Source organism: Rosa rugosa, chromosome 5 (genome assembly GCF_958449725.1).
Source record: "Rosa rugosa chromosome 5, drRosRugo1.1, whole genome shotgun sequence".
NCBI lineage: Eukaryota > Viridiplantae > Streptophyta > Magnoliopsida > Rosales > Rosaceae > Rosa > Rosa rugosa.
Window position 1 is genome coordinate 21,201,580 of NC_084824.1, and position 23,500 is coordinate 21,225,079.

Consider the following 23,500-nt stretch of genomic DNA (forward strand, 5'->3'; position numbering starts at 1 on the left):
TTATAGTTGGGACGACGAACCAAAACTGGCGCTTTTTTATAGTGGGGAGAGTGGACGCAATATACTCCCCCACTCCGATTCCCCCAACCCAACTCCACTCCTTTCCTGTTTCATACTTGATCAGATTTCCCAATTTCTCCCAACCCAATTTAAAGGTTCGCCCTTTTTCTCTCTTTTTTTCCTAATTTTCTCGCTCATCGTAGTTTGCAGCTTTCCTCTTTTCCATTCAAAGCTTGGGTTCAAATAGTCGGGAATTGACCAAATTTGCTTTCTTTATAGGCTTTACAAGTGGTTGAGCAAAACCCAGAACCCAAGAACAAGCAGAGCGACAAAAGGTACCGAATTTCTTTACTTTTGTGCTTGAGTTTTTTTTTTTTTTTTTTTTTTTTTTTAATTTCTTGGATTTTTATGCTTTATGTGTAATGTCTTTGTGGGAATTTTTTGTTTAAGTTGGAAAAGTTGGTGATATAGGCTGTTCTTGATTGTTTTTTTGTTTTTGTTTTTGTTATAGTTTCAGAAACCCTAGAGTTTGATTAAGTCCAACTCTGTGTATAGGTAGGTAGGTGTAGTATGTGGCCAGTTGTTTGTGTTTATGTGAAGGAAATCAGAGACAATAGCGATTTTCTCTATGGTTGGTTTTACTTTGCTGTTTGACTCAGTGAGTTGGTAGCTTAGGCTTGAGTTGACTCACTGTATTTTCAGCTTTGGAAGAAAATTGGGAACTTGTGTGGGTAGGTTTACGTGGGGTTTGGGGTATGAACTGTTGTCTAATTTGGCAGCTGGTTAAGTAATCTTGTGTGAAAAGGTCTGCCAAGTGCTTTTTGTGCTTTGCCTAATTATAAGAGGGTGTTGTATAATTTGCGAGATGCACATATCTGTTTCTGTATAAAATTGTTAGTCACTTTTCTTGTTAAGACAGAATACTCAATTTCATAGTAAGTTCGTATGGTCTACGGGGGTTTCAAGTAAAAACTGTGGTCTGGTTTTTAGCGATTAGTCTTGGGTGTGAAATGGTCTACCATGTGTAATTCGTTCTTGTCCAACTTAAGAGGGCCTTGTTTAATTTATGAGCTATACTTGTTAAGGCAGAATACTCGATTCCAAATAAAGTCTCAGTTTGCAACATCTAATATAGTGGAAATTCCTATGGTGGTCAGCTATTCGAATGAATCATCTAATATAGTGGAAATTCCTATGGTGGTCAGCTATTCGAATGAAATAAAAGGCAAATAGGTAGTTAGAATAAGATTGGTTGACTAATTGGACCTAAATGGAATGGTAGGAGGAGTACTAGAATTACTGGTATGGCTATGCCAGACCTTGTAGGGGAGAATTTTGGTTAAGGTCTAATGTGCTTTCTGGTGGAGGAGAAGGTAGTCAACTTTGAAGGGAATTTGTACATTGATTGTTATGGAAGCTTAGTTTGACCATATAATGTTATTAGGTTTTTTGGTTTTCAATATAATTCTAGATAGTAATTCTAGAATTACTATATAAAAACTGTGTTGTATCTAGAGCGACACAGCTGGTTTTGAAAACAGGGTTGTGTTAGACAAATTGACAGCCTATATAAAAACTGTCAGATCACAGACATCTATCAGGGAACCAAAATCCTATAGTTGATATTCAGCAATCTCTCTATATTTATTTGGCTTTCAGAAACTTTATTTTTGATAATCCACAATGTACAAAGTTAGAGAACTTATTCTTTCCAACCTTATACCAGGATGGATCAGCAAGGGCATGGGCATCCAACAACAATGGGAGTCCCAGGTAGTGCAGGTCAAGCATCATATGGTGTGAACCCATATCAGCCTAGCCAAATGATGGGACTCTCTCCAACTGGATCGGTTGGAATGATGCAATCTCCCACTCAGCCGGGAGGTCCTTCTCAGCTTGCACAACACCAAGCTTATCAGCACATCCACCAGCAACAACAACAGCAACTACAGCAACAACTCCAAAACTTTTGGTCAGGTCAGTATCAAGAAATTGAGCAGGCTAATGATTTCAAGAACCATAGTTTACCATTGGCCAGGATTAAGAAGATTATGAAGGCTGATGAGGATGTAAGGATGATATCTGCTGAAGCTCCGGTCATATTTGCCAGGGCCTGTGAGATGTTTATTCTGGAGTTGACACTACGGTCTTGGAACCACACAGAGGAGAACAAAAGGAGAACATTGCAAAAGAATGACATTGCGGCAGCAATTACAAGGACTGATATATTTGATTTTCTAGTTGATATCGTCCCCAGAGAGGATTTGAAAGATGAGGTTCTTGCATCAATCCCAAGAGGTGGGAATGTTCCAGTTGTCGGTCCAGCTGATGGTCTTCCTTACTATTACATGCCTGCTCAACATCCACCACAGGTTGGTGCTCCCGGGATGATGGTGGGAAAGCCTGTGATGGATCAAAATATGTATGGCCAACCAACACATCCATACATGGCTCAGCCAGCTTGGCCTCAGCAACAACAGCCGCACAAAGATTCTGAGTGAAAGGATTACTGGAAGATGATTGTTTGTAATTTGAAGGTTTACCATTTTTAACTTATCCGATACACAGTTTGCTTTATATCCAGTTATTACAGTTACAAAGTGCTTATTATTGCTACATGAAAAGATTCTGCAAAAGGTGTGGTTGATGGAAGATACCCTTTTTTGTCTGTAACTGAAGGATTACTATTAGAAGTTAAACACTTTGCTCTATAACTATTTGTTATAACAGTTACTAAGCGCTTGTTATTGCTGCATTGAAGTGTTTCTGTAGAAGGTGGTTTCTGGTATTTTGGTTCATTAACTTTATGTTCGATTTTACCCATTCAGGTTGAAATTAGCTACATCTTTTTCATCATTTTAGTTGTGGAATTACTTGTTGGAAGTGATTGAGTTACTTAGTTTTAGCTACATCTTTTTCATCATTTTAGCTACATGATGTGATGCACTTGACACTTGCTTCTGACTTGGATCCATTATGAATGTTCTTCTCTCTAATATTTCTAAATGTCTAGAATTCGTTCATTGTATTGCTTGCATTTTCAACAATAAGAACCCTCATTTATGTGAGCATTTTCAAAGAGAAGGAAAAAAAAAAGTAAATATATGTGAACATGAGGACAATTAATTCATTAGGCTTGGCAAATGGGCAGGTTGGAGGGTTACGTATAGTTTAACGGGTTGCGGTCTTAACGGGTTGAATCTGATAGGTTCAAAAGTTACCCGTTGGAACCGAAGTGGTTGTTTCTAAACCCGTCATGGGAAATTTCAATACATCATGAACTTATAATTAATTAACAACTAATATTGCAATGGTTGGCTGAATAATCAACTTTGTCTATCAATATCTTCAACATAATATAATATAATAGCATGCATGCAGTGCAATATGATTATTAAATGATAGGATGCTTCATGAAGATTAGAATTTCAAATTCCAACTTCCTTTGAGAAACCCTAAAGCCGGCCGCTCTCCGTTTGCTGCAAAATTGTTCTCGTCTGGCAGCGCCCCGACGTTTGGGTGGCCTCCGGCCTCATCGCCGTCATGGGATTGTTGCCGGACGGGAGATCGATCTCTCTACCACCCATAGGACTTTGTCAGAGGGGCTGTGTTCCATGGTTTTGTCAGTTTGGTTTAGCTGGGCTGGTGGGGAGGCGGGAGTCGTGCTGTTACAGGTCGGATTTTCGTCCTTGCGTTGGGTTTCTTGGAATGTAGGCGCCGCCTTGATTTTTCGATTGATGGTGGTGTGGGGTTGTGAGGACCCAGATCGGGGATGGTGGTGTTCCATGGCGCGTGGTGTTTGGACCCAAAATGAACATTTTGGCCTGACAAGGCGTGTTTTGGAGAAATTGAGCCAATGTCAGTGGCTCAAGCTATATATTGTCGACAAGCTCGAAATATATATTTAGAGGCTAAATAAAGCCTACTATGGAAGTATGACAAGTCAACTTTAGCATATTTTCCTACTTCGGTTAGGAAAAACCGAGCTAGACAAGGAAGGAGGGGTGGCAGACTAACCAAATGAAATCGAAATGTGCTGAAACTTTCCAGATCCATTGTAGACAGCCCAAGGATCATTTCTTATGAAGAGTGCAAGAGCTTTTTTTGAGTGGAAGGCCTTCAAACAATCAGCCCAATTTTCTACAGAAGCAAAACTGGAAAACTGGATCTGTAAGAGGTCCAGCAGCATTTTCGGCCCAACCACATGGAAGAAAGCTCTGAAATTTGGTCAGCATGATCTAGATTCATAGTGGAACATTTTTTATGAAGACATCATGGCCATAATCTGAATTTCTGATGGAGATATACATGAAGGAATAAAGGAGCCGAAAGTGCTTCCTTATCTCCCAAATTCATCATTCCTATTAGTGCTCCACCTCCATCTCCACCTCCCTTATCTCCCAAATTCATCATTCCTATTAGTGCTCCACCTACACCTCCACCTCCCTTATCTCCAATTAGTGCTCCACTTTCATTTGTTTAATGCCAAAGTAGTTGGCATGGTAGCCTATAAATAGAGGTTACATTGAAACACAATATAGACATTCACATTCAACAACAACATCTCTAAGATGATCTAAGTTCTCTCTAGAGCAAACCTCTCTAAGAGCAACTCCTCTCCCTCTCTTTCTCTTTCTCTTAGCGGTGATCACACTCCTAGTCCTAGTCTTCTCAGAAGCCGACTTTCAGTGCCACCAAACCCTCTGTCAACGTGCTTCGGTCCTAGTCTCCTCGGGAGCCGACGGTAGTGCCGCGACCACAACAGTTACAGAACCAGCCAAGCAAGGGTAACGCCCTAGCAACCCAGCCAAGCTAAAGTCACGCTTTAGCAAGATCTCAACATTTCCCGGTGATGTCGCTCTGCTCGATCTACAACATTGAGTATCGATTGTGTTAACAAGAAGAAACTTCAGCAAAGTCCTCACCACGAGGCAGAAAGAATCCCACGACGAGGTTGGTGCTCTCCTCGTCTACAATCGCTTGAAAAGAAGTCAGGTCAAGGGACACCCCCGACGACCGCACCCGAACGGTGCTGGCACGCCCGCGCAAGAAAAGAGACTGTTGACCAGCTGCAGCAAAATTGGAGCCAAACATTTTGGCACTCCCAGTGGGACAAGGTTAGAATTTTTTTTCTTTTCTTGAAGACATTCAACCACCGGGCTTCAAAACAAAATTGGAGCCAAACATTTTGGCTCACCCGGTGGGATTATACTAGAGTCTTTTTTCGTCATCATTGAGATGCCAGGGGAAAATCTTTACCAAAAGAAATTCCTAAAGTGAATTGATGGACAATGTTGCCACCATTGGCGATACCGCCATTAATGATGAGTTTATGCCTATTCCCATCCCAGAGGGGGCAAGCATTGATGAACAGCTCGCGATGATCATGGCCAACATCGAGAGGAATAAAGAAAAGCAAGCCAGGGACATGGCCATTTTGATCGCAAAAACAAAGCAGAGGTTTCGCGATTGGGACCTAGAAATTGAGCAGAACGCTCGAGAAGAGGTCATTTATGAGGCTGATTTGCCTATAGGTGGCAATCAACCTAATGGCCTCACTGGTGAATCACAGCCTTACATAGAGGCTACTTATGGAGAACGTCATCAACAAGATTGTTCTTCAGACAAGAAAATTGTCTCTGAACAAATATCTAATGTCTCCACTGATCAAGCCAAATATGTGGCTACTGATCAGATGCATGGGGGGCAAGATATGACCCATGATCATCCCTTTGATCAAGAGAAGTTGGCGACAAAGCCGATCTTGGGACACCGTCATCTTCCAAATTACAATTGGAGATCATGTCTCGTCAACCAACAAAGATACTTGGGGGGCAAGAATACCCCTTTCACGAGCCAAATTCCTCCAAATTCTTCAACGAGAAGTATCTTTGTTCTTTTTCTACAAGCTCTCATAGGAGGGATTTTTACCCTACAAATTTTGATACATCGGAGCTTGGAGTGAAGCATAGATGGCCTCCCCCGTGGCCTTCTGGAGGTTAGCCAAATATAGTGCTGCTAACTTCTTTCTTTGTTTTTAAATTTCCTGTCAATTTTCAATTTTCATTTTTATTTTCGTCATTTGTGAATCATAACGGAATAGGTGAAGTCTCTTTTGTTAATATTGGCCTAAACTCCTTATTGGTGCCTAGTTCAGGTCCCTTAAGGTTAAGGGCGGCTTTTATTAACACTTGTTGAACTGTCTTCACACTTATGACTTTTCTCATCTTAGTAAGTATAGCCTATGTGAAATGGTGTCTAAAAAGGGGACAACGTTCATGACAGGTTCTTGAATCCAGAAGTGCGTGCAAATGGGCCTAAACCACTATGTGGGAGTAGCTCATGCCAAAATGGATTCTGCCTCTCTTGTTCGCCCTCCTCCACCTGGCCATTTTAGTAAGGTTGCCCAAAAGATTTGAAAGAAAATTTGTGTCTAGACGACTATACTTGGGCCGCATGTCTAAACCTTGATTCACAATGTCTTATTAAAATTTAAAAAAAAAAAAATACAAAAATGCAAAAAGAGTTTCAAATTTGTGCGTCGCGGAGGATGCAAAAAATTGTGTTCTTGCCTAATAGTGGCTGGAACTTGCTAATATACTTAAGAGGCCATTGGTATTGGTCTGGGCACATATACAAGAGGCATTTAATATGCCTAGTATGGTATTAGCAGTGGAGGAGATCAAATCAATATTTTTGCCAATAATTGTGGCGAAAGCTGGGTTGCGAATTGTTGGCAGCGAAGTGGTTTTAATTACATGGTCTCGCAAAAGATTGGTTCGCGAAGGAAGACTGGCGATTAATATATGTATGCTCACTATATATAATTAAGAGGGAGAGAGGCTACTGTTCAAGTAACTTTAGTCAAGCCAATACAAGTGGCTTTGGAGCAACGACATTATAAGAGGAGTGCTGATTCAAGACCTCTTCAGTCAAGACGAGGACCTTTGACTTCGAGGTCTGGGGGGCAATGTTTGGACCCAAAATGAACATTTTGGCCTGACAAGGCGTGTTTTGGAGAAATTGAGCCAATGTCAGTGGCTCAAGCTATATATTGTCGACAAGCTCGAAATATATATTTAGAGGCTAAATAAAGCCTACTATGGAAGTATGACAAGTCAACTTTAGCATATTTTCCTACTTCGGCTAGGAAAAACCGAGCTAGACAAGGAAGGATGGGTGGCAGACTAACCAAATGAAATCGAAATGTGCTGAAACTTTCCAGATCCATTCTAGACAGCCCAAGGATCATTTCTTATGAAGAGTGCAAGAGCTTTTTTTGAGTGGAAGGCCTTCAAACAATCAGCCCAATTTTCTACAGAAGCAAAACTGGAAAACTGGACCTGTAAGAGGTCCAGCAGCATTTTCGGCCCAACCACATGGAAGAAAGCTCTGAAATTTGGTCAGCATGATCTAGATTCATAGTGGAACATTTTTTATGAAGACATCATGGCCATAATCTGAATTTCTGATGGAGATATACATGAAGGAATAAAGGAGCCGAAAGTGCTTCCTTATCTCCCAAATTCATCATTCCTATTAGTGCTCCACCTACACCTCCACCTCCCTTATCTCCAATTAGTGCTCCACTTTCATTTGTTTAATGCCAAAGTAGTTGGCATGGTAGCCTATAAATAGAGGTTACATTGAAACACAATATAGACATTCACATTCAACAACAACATCTCTAAGATGATCTAAGTTCTCTCTAGAGCAAACCTCTCTAAAAGCAACTCCTCTCCCTCTCTTTCTCTTTCTCTTAGCGGTGATCACACTTGACTTGATACACATTTACGCAAGCGTACGTATCATTGTCAAGATAGGGAAATATTATGCCCAAGTTTATCGTACCACGGGGATTAGTGGCTAACCCACAATCCTTGGGTGGTCGGAACTAAAGTCACTAAGCAAACAAAATAAAAATAAAGTGAATAAAAAGGCTAATCTAAGGCACCAAGCCTTAGCAATGCTCGGCTTTGGTTTTCACTAAAGCCTAATCAAAACTAAGAGCCTAGTGGTGGGTATGCACAAATGAGTCGAAATTTGTAGGGGGTTTTGAATTGGGAATCAACTAAATTAAACGCAACCGAAAAGTAAACTAAACAACTAATTAACGAACTAGAAAATTAAATTTGGGTTTTCAAATTAATGGGAACATGGGAGTGTCGGGTGATTCACACTAACTCTCTTGCAAATATCGATGTCAATTTCACAAATGCATGCATTTCCTATATGTGTCGAGTCCCGTATCTAGTACCGGTTAAGGCTACTAAACCAATTATCCTTTCGGTGTATTGATTATGCCGGTTAAGGCCACAATCAACTCTCTAATTTGGGCATTACGCCGGTTAAGGCCGCAATATCCAAAATTAGAGGCCTAGAGAGCAAGATAATAGAGACTCAAGCAAGCTTAGCTACAATTAAGCTAGCTAATGGTCACCACACTTAAATCCTAGATGCCACAAGACTAATAAGTTGTCAATTTATCAATCTATTCATCGCAATTGCCCACAACATAATTTCAAAGGTTGACAAAGCCTAGAAACATGCTTCTAAGGACCAATAAATTCGGATTTAAAGCATACACAATGAAAATTGCATTTATTAAAATTAAAGCATCAATATTTATACAAGATGAGTTAGGGCTTCACAACCCTAACTCCCAAAATTGAACTACTCACTATCCATAGTCAAATACATCATCAATAGCAAATAAATTATGGAATAGATAATAAGGAAGAGAGGGGAGAGTTAGTTTGGTCACTTCTAGCTATGAGCTAGTATGAACCAAGCAATTTCTTCACCCAACTACCCAAAATAGAGGTGTTATGCTCTTGATGATGATTCCCTTGAAGCCTTGAGTGAGTTCTTCTAAATTCCCAAAATAAAATATAAAGAAAAGAGGAAAAAAAAATGGAGGAAGAAGATGGGAAAAGAGAGCAGCCCAAAGGGCTGCCTCTGTTTTGGTGTTGCGGCTACTGTTCTCTCGTTCTGTGTGTGATTTCTCAAGGGTTAGTTCAATATATATGGAATCGTGGCCTGTGGTCAAAGAAAGAGGAAGTGGGAATGCATCAGGTCCGTTCGTTGAGAGAGAATGAGGGAATTAATGGTGATGGATGTGGTCTGTTGCGCAAGAGAGAAGAAGAGAAATGGAATAGGATGGCACGTGGTGGCTGGGAGGGAAAGGATAGAAGAAAATATCTTTCTTTTCTGTTTTCTGCCACGTGTCAGATTTTAATTTGCTCAAGCTAATTAAACAATCATTGATTGTTTAATTGTTGAACGTGATGGCTGTGGGCTGTGGCTGTACTTAATCAAGCAAATGGTTTGATCAATTAATCAAACCAATGATTAACTAACACCATTTCTTTTTCTTTTCTCATTTTCCTTCTCGTTCTTCTCTTCTATTTTTCTTTCTTTTCCACCTCAAAGCACACATCTGCATAAACTCGGAGGCAATCGGATTCCGCTCCCTTGATGCCATCGATGATGATTGACTTAGCGTTGGCTTTTTGTCTTTTTGTCGGAAACTCTAACTTGCTTCAATTTCGCACCATTTTCTCTCAATTTTCGCAACTCCGCTTATTACCTACAACTAAATAAAAATAGATTAATTACATAATAATTAACTTAAGGATTAACTTATTTATAGTGTTTTAGATATAATTACATGCATAAAAATGCGTGTAATCAACACTCCTAGTCCTAGTCTTCTCAGAAGCCGACTTTCAGTGCCACCAAACCCTCTGTCAACGTGCTTCGGTCCTATTCTCCTCGGGAGCCGACGGTAGTGCCGCGACCACAACGGTTACAGAACCAGCCAAGCAAGGGTAACGCCCTAGCAACCCAGCCAAGCTAAAGTCACGCTTTAGCAAGATCTCAACATTTCCCGGTGATGTCGCTCTGCTCGATCTACAACATTGAGTATCGATTGTGTTAACAAGAAGAAACTTCAGCAAAGTCCTCACCACGAGGCAGAAAGAATCCCACGACGAGGTTGGTGCTCTCCTCGTCTACAATCGCTTGAAAAGAAGTCAGGTCAAGGGACACCCCCGACGACCGCACCCGAACGGTGCTGGCACGCCCGCGCAAGAAAAGAGACTGTTGCCAGCTGCAGCAAAATTGGAGCCAAACACGTGGCTCAGGACGACACGGGTCGGCAGCATGGCGGCGTGCCTCTGGACGATGCAGGTCGACAACATGGCAGCGTGGGTCGGACGAACTCAGCCGGCGGGTGACGTATGACAAGGGAGATGGGAAGATAGTGGACTGGGCCCGAATCAGGCTGCTGGGCCTGGAGTGCTCCCCTTGGTGACTATCCTATTGCGCTTAGTTTTTGGGCTGGGGTTCTATCCTAGTCCATTAGCTTCTAAATTTGGGCTAGGGTTTAGGCTCTTGGCCCAAACCTATGTTTTTAGATTTTTTTGTCTAATTACAATAAGTTTCCTTGTATTAGGAACCTAGAATTTTAGCGCCTCCGGCGTAGTACCAAATGAGGATCTCCGCTATCTCTACGATCTGAAATGTATAATGAGTAGGTCTATTTCTACGTACCACTGTGGGTACTACCACTACCTTCTTGCCTATCTATGTCCTTAAATGACAGCGGAATGGTATGTAATGGTCTATTCTGGCTTGTGATTAATATATTATTTCGCCCCGTGGGCTTGATTCAAAATGAAGATTAGAATTTCATGTTGTTATTATTTTAGAGAACGTTGGGAATGCACCGATGATGTACCGAACGGCTCCGTCGGTGGGGTCCGTCATTCTGGCCCACCTCGTCCATCAAGTGCCTTGCACAGTAGCGGCGGTGAATGCAAACTGAAAGGGGAGATCGATTTCCTCATTCGAACCCAATTGGTGCTTGAAATTGGGAGATGTTGAAGAGCGAAACCTAACCCCGGGGTGAAAGCAAACCCAAAGGGGAAATCAATTTCCTTTAGGAAAATGTTTCATTTCCTTTAGTATCCCAAGGACACAAACAAAAAAAATAATCGAGTTTCTTTTTCTAATGTTTCAATTCCACGAACCAAATAAGGCCCTAAGAAAAGCAGAGATAGTAGGCAAGACAATCTTATGGCTTTGAAATATCATTGCTCTTATGAAATAATTGATGTTAGATTCTCATCCAGGTTTTTAAGAAACTAGCGGCAAAGTTATCTTTCTATATACAAAGTTTAATATCTCTCAAAACTGTGAAAGCTGTCACGAAAACTAAGAAAATTTAACTCTAGCTAATAAAAGCAATTGAGTTTCCGATGATCCGACTCTGTCATTTGAAAATCATTAGCACCAACAAATTGGACAAGCATCCTCAAAACCACAACAAAGAAAGTGTTGGTGAAATTATAATAAAAAATTCTAATTTCAATTTGAGGAACTCTTTGACACATGGACTAAGGCGCGGATATCTTAGTGTTGTATTTAGTCAATTGTTAAGACTATTTAATCAACTACAAAGGTTATGTTTAAAAAAGACTCACAGTTGGTGATGAAGATTGTGTATTTACTAGGAACGTAGTGTATAAAGACGTTTTGCTTCATCCGCAAACAAATAATACGGTTTATTCATCAGTACTACAATATTAAAAGAAAATAAATATACAAATTTTTTTTTGTAGTAAAAGTACGAGATATATACCCTTAATAAAAGAAAAAATTTAGAGGGATGAAGGCGTCAAAAGACGAGTTTATGCATTTTCACTTGATAGGCACAAAGGTATTTTGGTAAGAATGAACATAGTTTATCTTAGCAAGTTGATTTTGAAAGAATGGAAGCAAAAGAAGCATGAACTTACAATATATATTCTAACGACCTAGTGCAAAAGAAGCAAAATGGAACACTCTCATTTCAAAAATTTATGGATAAGCAGACTCTGATTGCAGCAGCTAATGCTAATAGCTTTAACCTCCTCAATTTTGGTTGCCCTAGAGTTTTTTATTTTTATTTTTTTGAAACAGAAACATTGCTGACATGTATATTTAAAAGCTGAGGAATAGTGGTGTAGTTTTTCTTGTTTACAAAATATTGGGGGTTCATCTACTTGGCAGCAATATGCATAATAAACATGCATTCCAACAAACTATTCTAGTCCTAAGGGGTTGGCCAAATCAACAAATGACTCCATGTTCAGTGCTCGATGTAGTATCTTACTACTAGCATTTCCTCACTATTCTAGTCCTAAGGGGTTAGCCAAATCAACAAATGACTCCATGTTCAGTGCTCGATATAGTATCTTACTACTAGCATATCTGAGGAAATAGTCACAACAACTGTCTTCGATGGAATATCTTTGACGCCGAATAGGTTCTTTGAACACTTCACAGGAACGGAACCAGTTATGGCAACATTTTGGTGATGAGAGTATCACTCGGTACACTAGGAAGCTCTTGACAAAGCATAACCAGCGGATATGAACACTTGTATCGAATCTTTCTTGGTCTTGCATTAAGTCTTGAGGACTCAAGATTACGGCATGTCTCGTAATAAACATACTTTTTCCATCAAAAAGTATGTTTGCATACTCAGGGTTATGCAGCTCATTCATCAAATGTCCTACATACTTAGACATACAGGTCCCATCCTTCAAAGAACAAACTTGAAGACGTCCACCAGAGGTTGTTCCCTTTAGTTTGTTATAGTCTTTTTCGCATAAATTATATATAAAAAAATGCAATATGAAACTCTTTTTTTTTTTTTTTTTTTAAATTAAAACGACATAATTTTAACCTATTAAGACTATCTCAAGTTGTGGTGGTCTAAAATTGTGGATTTTCTAAAAGTATTATTTATCCAAATGGTAAGGGCTATAATTTGCTCAACGCCAATCGTTCGGAGCTAAATTATAATTTGTTTAATATTGCATGTGGTTGACTAATCAATAACTCTTCTCCATCCACTTGTGGTCTACAACGTGCTATAAATAGAAACCAGCCTTTGGTCTTTAATTAGACCCTTAAAACATATTTTATAATAGATCGATCCAACTTGTTATTGGAGATGGGTTTTGGAAACATAGGGTCCGAAAGGTGGACTTTAGACCTAGGATTGAAGATAGCCTTAGTGTAGTAAATATCTTGCTTCTTCACTATTTTTAATTCTTACAATGAACACTACAAAAATGCATGTTGAGAGTTTGATAACACAAATCATTTATCTCATGAATAAACTTGGAGAAAAGTTTTGCAAATTAGTCGATATTATTGCTTAAGTTATCATTGCTTTGGTTTGATTGAAAGAACTCATGTTATGCTTATATACTATAGGTGTCTGACCTTTAGCAACTAGAGGTTCGTCAGTAAAAGGTGACGATCTGTCACTAGAGGGTATTGCTTTGGGAATAGTTATCATCAATTAGGCAATACATTAGACACAATCTACCCAGAGTAAGACTAAGTGGATCTTAGCTTGATCCAATATTTGAAAACCACCAAATCTACAAGCTACAAGAATCCATACATACTGAAACGACTTTGGTAATTGAAGTTTAGTAAACATGTAATTATCACCAAGTAGGAGCTCTATCTAATGAAAATAGTGATTATAAACTTCTACCCTATACAAGCAGACATACAGCAGGGTAGCTCCAAGACAGTTGATAAAAGTAGCCTCAATGTCGATAGACCTGCCAATATAAGAATTGGTAAATTACCATGATAAAATATATTTTCAAAGACAAGAAAATATTACCATGATAAAGACGCCAAGCTCCTTTAGGTGAGAGGAGCTTGACGTCTAGCCTCCGGGGTAATCATCAAACAATCAGCTCTTAGGAAGTGGGGATGGTTGCAGAATCATTCACTATGACCCAGTCGGCCACAATTGTAGCAGAAGAGAGAGATCCTTTCGTATCGAAACTCCACCCAGATCGGAGTGTTGGATCCGCACCCAGGGGCGTAACTACGTAGGAGGCTGGTTGGGCTATAGCCCAACCCATAATTCTTTCAATATTTGATTGATTATAAGTGTTAACATTTCTCATATTCATGTTTAGTTCAGTTGGCAAAGTGGTTGGTTATTTTCCTAGTGACCTTAGTTTGAATCTTGTTGACAGCAATTAATGCTTGTTTTCTTGGTTGTTTTATCATTTTCCTCCCCCATTTTCTCTTTCCCCATGAAGGGCTCCCTTCTTCTTTCTTGCTAAAATTTTCTTGCCTATTTTTTTTTTCTCTCTTTCCTGATTTTCTTACAACAATTTCTATTAACATTTCTTTACAATTTAGTCTCAAAATTTTTACAAGCATTATTGATGGGGAAAAAAAAAATCTTGGTAGCAAGCCTTAGATTAGCCCACCCCAAGTTTACATCCTGGATCCGCCACTGTCTGCACCTAATCCAAAATCCAGGTATCAAGGGTAGTAGTGTGTTGATATTGACTCTAACCCGAAGGAACCCCCTCCAACCATTTATAGAGTTAGGGTTTTCGACCTCCATCACCGTACAAGCAACAGCTCCAAGGAGGTTAGCATTTGCCCTAGTCATCTGCCCGCGCAGGAGACCGTGAGCTTGGATCCAAATAGCCAAAGAATGGACAAGGACGTCCTCTAGTCTTGCCTCCAAAGGCCAAGTATTGGTGCTGATCGTATGACCCATGACAGACCAAGATCCTCTATCAAGGATCAGTTGACGGGTCTCTGCCTTCATAGGGGTGATGGTGAAAGTACGTTGATCTCGGATAGCTTCGATGTGTACTTCACCAAAGTCAGACCATGCTCGAGTAAGGATTCGGATAATAGCAGCAGTGTTGAGAAATTTGTCAGCAATAAGGAAGCCTAGCAAAGTAAGGGATTGCTCTGCTTGAGGATCAGGTTGGTTTAGATTGATTACTTGATCATCTGGGTTAGGGTTTATGTTCTCATTGGATTGCATGGTGAGGATAGGAGATGGATGATGCTTGTAAGGTGAGATATGGAAGAGGTTTGCAGGGGAAGTGAATTGGCTTCGTGGAGTGTGGATGTATAAGTTGTAAGAAGGACGTTGGAATTGTTCAAATAAATAGGCATTTCCTGAGGATGTGATCATTAAGAACCCAGAAAGACAATGAAGTGACTGAAATTAAGAGGTGGTGGGATTTTCTAGGGTGAAGAGATGGCCGGCAGAGAAGGCAGGCGGTGGATTGAGCAGTAGAACAGGTCTCAATAAATCTTATTAAGGACAGATGGTGAGTAAGATCAAGTTAACAGGAAATCAAAGGTTCTGAGAAGGTGACAGATAGCAAACAAGTAGTAAATTCTGCAAGGGAAGTAAAGATTGGAGTAAGTAAACACAGGGAATTGAGATGACCTGAGTGGGTGTAAGTTAAGACCAGATGGCGGAGCAAGGGGAGCAGGTCAGGGATATTGAAGACCGGAGTAAGTAAGCTCATAGATTGATGGGATTAGTTAGTTGGAACATGGCTGGGTTCATGAAACTGGGCTGGGTTCTTGGAACTGGGATTCGGAATAGTTCCGAGGGATCCACTGTTGAAAGTGGGGTGCTTCTCTTTTCTAGAGAGAGACGCTCTAAACTATTCTAGTGAGAGAGAGACCACGAGGGGGAGAAAATGTTAGATGCAGTGGGTTTGAATATAATGGCTTGTTTCTTATGGCTAGCGCTATCATATGTGGGTGATCTTAATTTACTATGGCCACCCATATATTCCACTATAGCCTATCTTGCTTTGTTATTTCTTTTGTTAGTTTTTTCTCACTCTTGAGTTGTCCTTGTTTCATTTTTCATGGAGAACTTTTGGTTGATGTCCCCTTTTTTCATATTGTTTTTTCTCTTTTATTTTAATAAAATAATAAAACAGAGGGATGAGAGGTGAATATACGAGAGTAGTGGTCCTCTCCCTTTTAGGGAGAGTAGGCGCCTTATGCGAAAACCGTTACAAGGGACTAATATCGCTTGATCTTAAAAAAAAAAAAACAAACAAACAATTAAAAATAAAAACTCTTAAAGCTTTCTTTTTCTATGTGACTAAATGATAGTTCATCATGAATGATCATTTGACAAGCAACTTGTGTACAAGCTTGTTCTGTCCAACCCATCATAACTACATTAGGTTCGGTAGTCCCATCATTAGTGAAAACTTGTTGGTCCTCATCATTTACAATTTTACATCAATCCAATTTGGGCACTACTTGTGCACATGCTCTATAGTCTATATGCCTCTTAAGACCACTAAACCCATTATACAATGAATAAGAAGCAAGATTAGTAGTGCAATACTTACATTTTGGTCTAAGTTTGTGTCTACCTGACCCTACTTTCCATCTACAACTTCGAAAATCGGCTTCTTAAATTTCTCGAAGTGATCCCACACCCATAACCTTGTTGCACTAAACTTTGCAGCTTTTTTTATTTTTATTTATTTTTTCTGTTCATCTTCCTCTTGGTCTTGATTGATTTCTTATTGACTTTTGGATGAACTGCGGCATTTGTAGTTGGAGGAGCCTTGCCTTTACACCTTTGGTAACCAGCACCAACTCATTTTCAGAAAACAGAAGTAGGAGTAGGCATAGTTGAACTAGGCATTTTGATTGCAATGTATCGAATCAGGTGGCAAGCAAAGGATTTAGAAATTGAAATTTAGGAATTTAGGGTTTGAAGAAATAAAAACTTCAAATTGGGAATACCAACTTTAAGGATTTGAATTGAAGTGGATTGAGTCAAGGAAAATTCATTTTATGAGTGGAATTTGCTAATTTTGATGGAGGAATTTTGATATTTGCAGAATTCAAATATGGGTTTGGGATGTTGAAGTTAGGGTTCTTTGAAGAAAGAATTGGGGATTTCGGTGTTGGTAGCAAATTAGAGAATGAGAGATCAAGAACTGAAGTTTGGGGCAAAAGGGTTTTAAGATTCTCTGCGGACAAGTCTAATAGTATGTAACTATGTATAGACTTGTATATAAAGAAGTTTCGGTTCAATCGGACACAAATAATGTGAAACCCTAGAGAAGCTTTCAAGTACGTATATCAAACTGTATATACTTCGTAGCGCGTGACAAATCCGAGGGTAGTCACCAACTGCCCTCGTTACTCAAAGTGCTAAATCAAGTTGTTCTGGAAATGTGTGGTTTGGTCATTTAGTGCAAAGGGCTTGTTATTACTTAATGCAGCATGATAAGTTTCTGTAAAGGTCTGGTTTTGAATTTTGGATGGTTTCACCTTCTACATAAATCACAGGTTTGATACCATCCTTTCTGCTTAAATTTGCTACTTTGTTCATCATTTCACTTGCGAAATGACAAATTGGTAGGAAATCGAGCGCGCTGCAGGGCTTTTCTTGTTTTAGTCAAATCTGTTAAAACCTGTGATTACTTGAGCAGTTTCACTATTAGAAGATATACTATATCACAGAAATCTGTATACTAGTTGATATACATGCTTCATGATCGTGATAACAGAGGCTTATGGCTAACATCATTTCCTTCGCAGAGATTTAGAGGCCAATGAAATATTCATCCTGATAATGTCATAATAAGCAAAACAGTCTATATACAAGAGAAGTTGTTTTCACCAAAAACGAGAAAAAGAGGAAAAAAAAAAAAAAAGAGTTTTAAGTTTGGAAAGGGTGTGAAGGAAACCAAGGAAATGTGATTCTGGTCAACCGAAGCGAGTGAAATTGAGGGTCTCTGAATGTCAGTACATGCAACTCTATCAGCAGAAGATTAAAACAGCATCAGGGAACTGGACAAATATCCTGCAAACTGCACAAGAGAGAAGAATCTCCAACTTAACTCAAAATTCGTATATCAAGATTACTCTTTTTTATGGGCAGCAGCCTGTACCTTCTTCCCAAGCATTCTATGATGTCAGTAGTAAGAGTTGACCTTTTCTTATTCTCAAAAGCGAGGGATGCAGCCTTCCTCATTAAAGTGGAGCCAGCAATGCAACCTAACATTGTGGGGTTTCGGGAACTGCAAATACACAAATTGGCACAAGTAGTTGTCAAACATGGGGTAAAACTACAAGAAACCAAAAGTTTAACATGTTTAGACCGTGTAACCTGATACTCAGATTCTCATCTGTGACAATTTGACGGGCCCATGAAAGAAATACAGCAACGCTGGAGCAACAAAAACATGTTAGATTCAAATATAAAGTATCAATTAATGCAACAGAATATAGAATTCAGGGTTTTAAAGACAAATCATCAGTTGGTGACAATCACTTCAACACACATGTACATGAATTTTAAAAAGGTAACCAGGACTAGGAGACATAGTGAATTTTGCAGTATTCCATCTCTCTCTCACCCATACCCACACATGCGCATGAATGTTTGGGTAATGCATTCTTGGAGAGCAACAATTGAAGGATTGTAAATAGAACTTCAGTTACCAGTTAACACGTACAAAAAGAAGCCATTCACAAAACAACGTCTGAAACTTGGAAACAAAAACTTGCCTTCCAGAAAGTATATCTCCCTGTCCACCACATCTTCGAGGAGAACCATATATGCTCACTGATTCAACTGAATAAAGAATAAAATCTTAGAACTAAGCATTTCAGGCTTCCTTATTTGAGAACACAATAGGGATTTCCAAGATCAAGAGGAGGCAAAAAGCCTTGAATTTAGTTAACAGTGTGTCAAAAACAGAAACCAAGTGACTTGCAGAACTTGTACATCAGATAATTGAAACCCTTTTGTGTGATAACTACAAGTATAATATGGCTCTCAGGATCTTTGACAAGTCATCTTTGCTTCGTTTCACTTGATTGACACAAATTGACAGTGTCTTGAATTGGGAGAAATTATATTATAAATGAAAAGGTTTAGATCATGCATTTGGTTTAAAAGCTGAACATTAGTCCCCCAAGATTAGAATGCAATAACTCATGGTCCAAAGAGTTGACAAGGTGTGACACAGGAAGTGACTCCCACTAGCATAAATTTGTAAGATGCTTACCTACATTCTCAAAGGATATGTGGTCACATATGGAAAAATATGTTTCAAGGAATAGTAATGTTATTAAAGCAAAAGCTTCATGAAGTACCTAAACAGCACAAAACATACAGGCATATTTGTTACGCACCTGTCTCACCATCACTAATGAGGTCAGCTTTTCCTTTCCTAAGTATAGTGACACCACCAATCCTGACAGATACAGGTTCAACAGTTAAATAAGTACCATAAGATTATTATTATTATGAAATAAAAGCATACAAATGCAACAAGCAAACTACATCTATTTTGGAGTATAGGACAAAATACATCATAAAGCATTAGCCTTAAGTGTGAAGTGTATTTCACAAAATCATCTAGAAGGTTTGCTCATGCATGGTATTCAACAAAGCTTCATCCAATTCCCAATCTGAACAATCACCAAGATGGTTGACGACCCTAAAAATGCCTGACCAACAGTCCTGTATGTAAGAATGCTAATACACATACATATTGCATAAGTGCATGTATGAGAATTTAAAACTGTTTTTGAAACTTAGTGGAGATGCTAGAGAATTATAAAACACCATTAGTGCCTTATCAACCGAATATATTCCAAGTAATGTAACTGAATTATATAATACAATACAAACAGTCGTCAACTGCTAGAACACAATACAAAAGAATCTTGAAATAGATATTTACCTTTTTGCAAGAGATAGTAATTGCTCACGTGCATCTTCATCATTTACTTCACAACTCAAAACTTTTTGTACAAGTCGCTTGTATTCATTTACATTTGGAGTCAGGACAGCCAAGTGATATCCACTTACAAGATCAAGACAGTTTGTAATAAGAAAGAGTCCATCCTGGCAAATTTGATGCTGACATTAACTGACAGTTTCATAGAAAGAACATGTGTGGTGAAACTAAGAAAAGAAAACACAATCATTTATTGCAGGATCTCAAGTATGATATACGCACTTGTGATTACATACCCCATCTATGACAATTGGAACATTGGACTGTCTTGCATGCTTTATGATTTTGCTAACACAATCCTGGATTACAACGACATAGTTAGAAATACATATGGTGTACATTATGTGCATGATTAAACACTAAAGTAGCCTACAACAACTCCTCAAGTAATTAAATCAACAGAAGCTAACCAGAAGAAATGGGTCCCTTCCAAGGCCTGGACCAATTACAAGACAATCGAATCTTTCCATCCACTTATCAACTTCACCAAGAACCTTTTCTAAGATAAAGCTCTTGTCCTCATCCCTGAAAATCGGCTTAAAAAAATTAACAGCTCACTAGATGATAAGGACTTATATTTTGATTGTTACAAGCATATGAATTTGTATTGAAAACTAAATCACCTAACACTGTATGACTCTTCTAAAATTGGGTGTACGATCAACTCAGGACTGTAGCTTTTTATAACTGAAGCAGCATCTCTTGTACAGAAAACATGGGACAGATCCGCACCCTGAGATGAAAAGGATATGCTTTCGTTTATCAAACTTACCAAGTGAAGAAAATACTTATTGTTTACCATTTCTGTCTATTAGCAACATTTTTGATTGAATCTGGCTAATATTTAGAAATGAAAAATAACAGCATGGCACTTACAATTTTTAATGCTGAGATAGCAGCAAAATATGGAGCACCAGTGTACTCACGGCACCCACCAATAACAGCTATCTTTCCTGACCAGAACAGAGAGGAAATATTAGCAGATTTGCTCCTTTCTTCAGTACAAACACATAAGAGACATCGAATAGATCGAGAACATTGATGAACCAAACACAACAAGCAATTCAACATGATTATATTGCAGGATCACACTTTTTCTTAAAAAAATTTAGTTATGAACAGAATGATAAAATAAAAGTGGACAAGTCCACAAGCAACAAGGAAAAGACACCAGAGACTCGAAGAACAACACTGCAGACACTTAATTGATGCAAACCAAACACCCAAAGAAACTAAACCTAGACTACAGCTGCCTTCCAGTCACCCAAACGCTCAAACTAACCAATTCAACTCTGATATAGCAATTAAAATTGGAACAAGAAACCAATAAGGCCATTCCCACAACCAACATCACAACGGTGAAGGATGCCAATTACCTTAATCTTCAGTTGTTAAACATATCAATTTTAAACACACACATACAACATATATGGTATATATTTACATCTATATCTGCAATACTCATTGTAAACGAAGCTAAAGAAATGACATCATTAGCACATTGAGAGCTTACCAGCCTGACCCTTGTGTCTATTTGGATCAAGGGTCGGTGTGATTGCTCTCAGAACATTCTCAGCATCAGCCTCCAAAGAAGCTCCACTACTGAACCTAACTCCTTGCATTGGTTTCTGATTAGTGTTAATGTTATGATCACTGTAACCTCCAAGACACCTTATCACCAACTGTTGCCTTCTCAACACAGCTGAAGAAGCCAGCATACAAATACAACTCTTTGCACCAAACCCAGAATTCACTCCTAGTTTTACAAGCATCAATGACCAAGCACCACTCTTTCTTCCACTAAAAACCCACAAATACCAAATCCTCAGAATTCAATCCACCCAGAAATTGATCAAAATTGCACAAAGTAATCAACTTTGAAGAAGTTACAGATACGTACCTAGTAGAAATGCTCGACCTTTAACGAGTCAAGCCCACCTCTTTCCGTAAAACCTCTGCAAAATATTGAAATGGGTTCGCTAAAGTCTGTGGCTTTTTGCGTTGTGGAAGATGATAATAGCCAACACCTGTTGTGGGTCCCTAGTTAAATTGCAAACCGGTACCGTTTGGCTTAGTCTTCCTTACTAGTGCTTAAACCCGTGCGATGCTGCCGGGACTTTTTTTTTTTTTTCTCTCTCTCTCTCTCTCATGAAAGCCTGTAAAAGAGAAGACAGAGGACAGAGAAGGCTATAGATCCAATATACTCCAAGAAAAAAACTGCAAACTCAAAAGTTAAAATAAGACAGGTTACAAATAAATCACATACATACACATAGCATATATGTGTTTCCAATCACCAAAGAAAGTATAACATTCAGTTTGGAGCATAAAGTTTATGCACTCCACTGGTACAATGAGATCTCTTAAAGTTTAAACAATCTTGATTACTTTCGTATTCATTGTTTCACCCAAAAGCAATCAACCATTTAAATTTTTTTTTTTTGTTCTGAAATTGAGTCGTCGGATTTTTAAGTAATATATGTCAGATATTATATATCATTTTAATGTTACTCCAGCAGACTAAGCTATGTTGAAGCTACTGTATTTCCAAGAATGCCTTCATACTATGGACAAAGGATAATACATCAGTCCATATACAATAGGCATTGTATAAAATCACTATTTCCCACCTAGAAACTTGATCAGAGGTATCTTCAGCTATAGGTTTGTATAAAATCATTTGTATATTGAACATGTATCTTTGCGACAAAGATAAATACTCAACATAACATTAAGGATAATCAAAATGTTAGAACTCTTTCTCAGACTTGCATATACAAACCGAAACATTTATCCTAAAGATTTGTTTAACAGATGAGAGAGAAGTTTTTTTTTTTTTTTTTTCATAATTAGAAGCTGTAGGAATCACAACAAACCTAATTCCTGGATATCCACTTTATCAAGTTAATTTATGAATCCCATATCAATATAACCTCGATTCAATCTTTGGACGTTATTATCTCCATCAATCCAGCATGTGAGAGTTCAAACAGAAGATTAGGAGTCTATCAAAGTATCAATCATGTGAGAGTTCAAACAGAAGATTAAGAGACTATCAAAGTATCAATCATCAGTACAAACATAAATCTTGAGTTTTCATGTCATTGAAGTCAAATTTTGAAGACTACAGCTGTACTACCTGAGGCTGTTGCGAATATTTTCACTCATCCAATACCCCAAGTCCCACAGGAAAGAGACAAAATAAAAAGACTCTTGCAGCTTAAAATTGTAAATCCAACTATATTTTTATATGGATTAATTTCAGTTTACCCCCCTGAGGTTTGGGGGTGTCATCATTTCACCCCCCAAACTCTCAATTTCACTTTTTTACCCCCTGAACTTTCAAATTTCAATCAGTCGTGTCCAATTTCTCCTATTCCGTCCAAATTGGACTTTGACTCTGACTTTTTGAGGGGTAAAATGGTCATTTCAAGACAAAAAAATAAAAAAAATATAAAATAAAAAAAAAATTCGTTTTTTTTTCGTTTTTTTTTTTTTTCTATTTTTTCGTTTTTTTTTTATTTTGTTTTTTTTATGTTTCTTCATTTTTTTTTTTTTAATATTTTTTTTTAAATATTTTATTTTGTCTTCAACCTATACACCACAAGTTATAATAGGTTTATAAAAATAAAAAAAATACTCTAGGTGGTTAAAAGCCGCTCGCTGGTCTAAGATATTTGTTATATATCTCCGATAAAGTGAAGAATTTTAGGATATATCCCCAATAAAGTGAAGAAATATCTGTGTAAAATCATTTTTGGTCTACAATATTTGTGATATATCTCCAATAAAGTGAAGAATTTTAGGATATATCCCCAATAAAGTGAAGAAATATCTGTTTAAAATCATTTTTTACAGATATT

At 38.4% G+C, this 23,500-nt stretch overlaps 2 protein-coding genes across 6 annotated transcripts in view; one reads left to right on the forward strand and one right to left on the reverse strand.

Annotated features, from left to right (window-relative positions):
- Positions 1-2,767, forward strand: LOC133710942 (nuclear transcription factor Y subunit C-9-like). The gene is made up of 3 exons (XM_062137095.1): positions 1-155; positions 280-335; positions 1,727-2,767. Exon 3 carries the CDS (start codon positions 1,728-1,730, stop codon positions 2,499-2,501), a length of 774 nt encoding a protein of 257 aa, XP_061993079.1. The 5' UTR covers positions 1-155; positions 280-335; position 1,727; the 3' UTR covers positions 2,502-2,767.
- Positions 2,768-17,303: 14,536 nt separating this feature from the next.
- Positions 17,304-23,500, reverse strand: part of LOC133712705 (ATP-dependent (S)-NAD(P)H-hydrate dehydratase) — a 14,731-nt gene continuing 8,534 nt past the window's right edge. For all 5 annotated transcript variants that reach the window (XM_062138810.1, XM_062138806.1, XM_062138807.1 and 2 more), the window contains 12 exons: positions 21,538-21,793; positions 21,151-21,437; positions 20,514-20,590; positions 20,261-20,370; positions 20,048-20,162; positions 19,874-19,936; positions 19,581-19,744; positions 19,027-19,088; positions 18,397-18,463; positions 17,996-18,055; positions 17,778-17,906; positions 17,304-17,696 (listed from right to left, as the gene is read on the reverse strand). In XM_062138810.1, the coding sequence (XP_061994794.1) occupies positions 17,669-17,696; positions 17,778-17,906; positions 17,996-18,055; positions 18,397-18,463; positions 19,027-19,088; positions 19,581-19,744; positions 19,874-19,936; positions 20,048-20,162; positions 20,261-20,370; positions 20,514-20,590; positions 21,151-21,409 (1,134 nt within the window). In that variant the 5' untranslated portion in view covers positions 21,410-21,437; positions 21,538-21,793 and the 3' untranslated portion in view covers positions 17,304-17,668. The remainder of the gene's footprint in view (positions 17,697-17,777; positions 17,907-17,995; positions 18,056-18,396; positions 18,464-19,026; positions 19,089-19,580; positions 19,745-19,873; positions 19,937-20,047; positions 20,163-20,260; positions 20,371-20,513; positions 20,591-21,150; positions 21,438-21,537; positions 21,794-23,500) is intronic.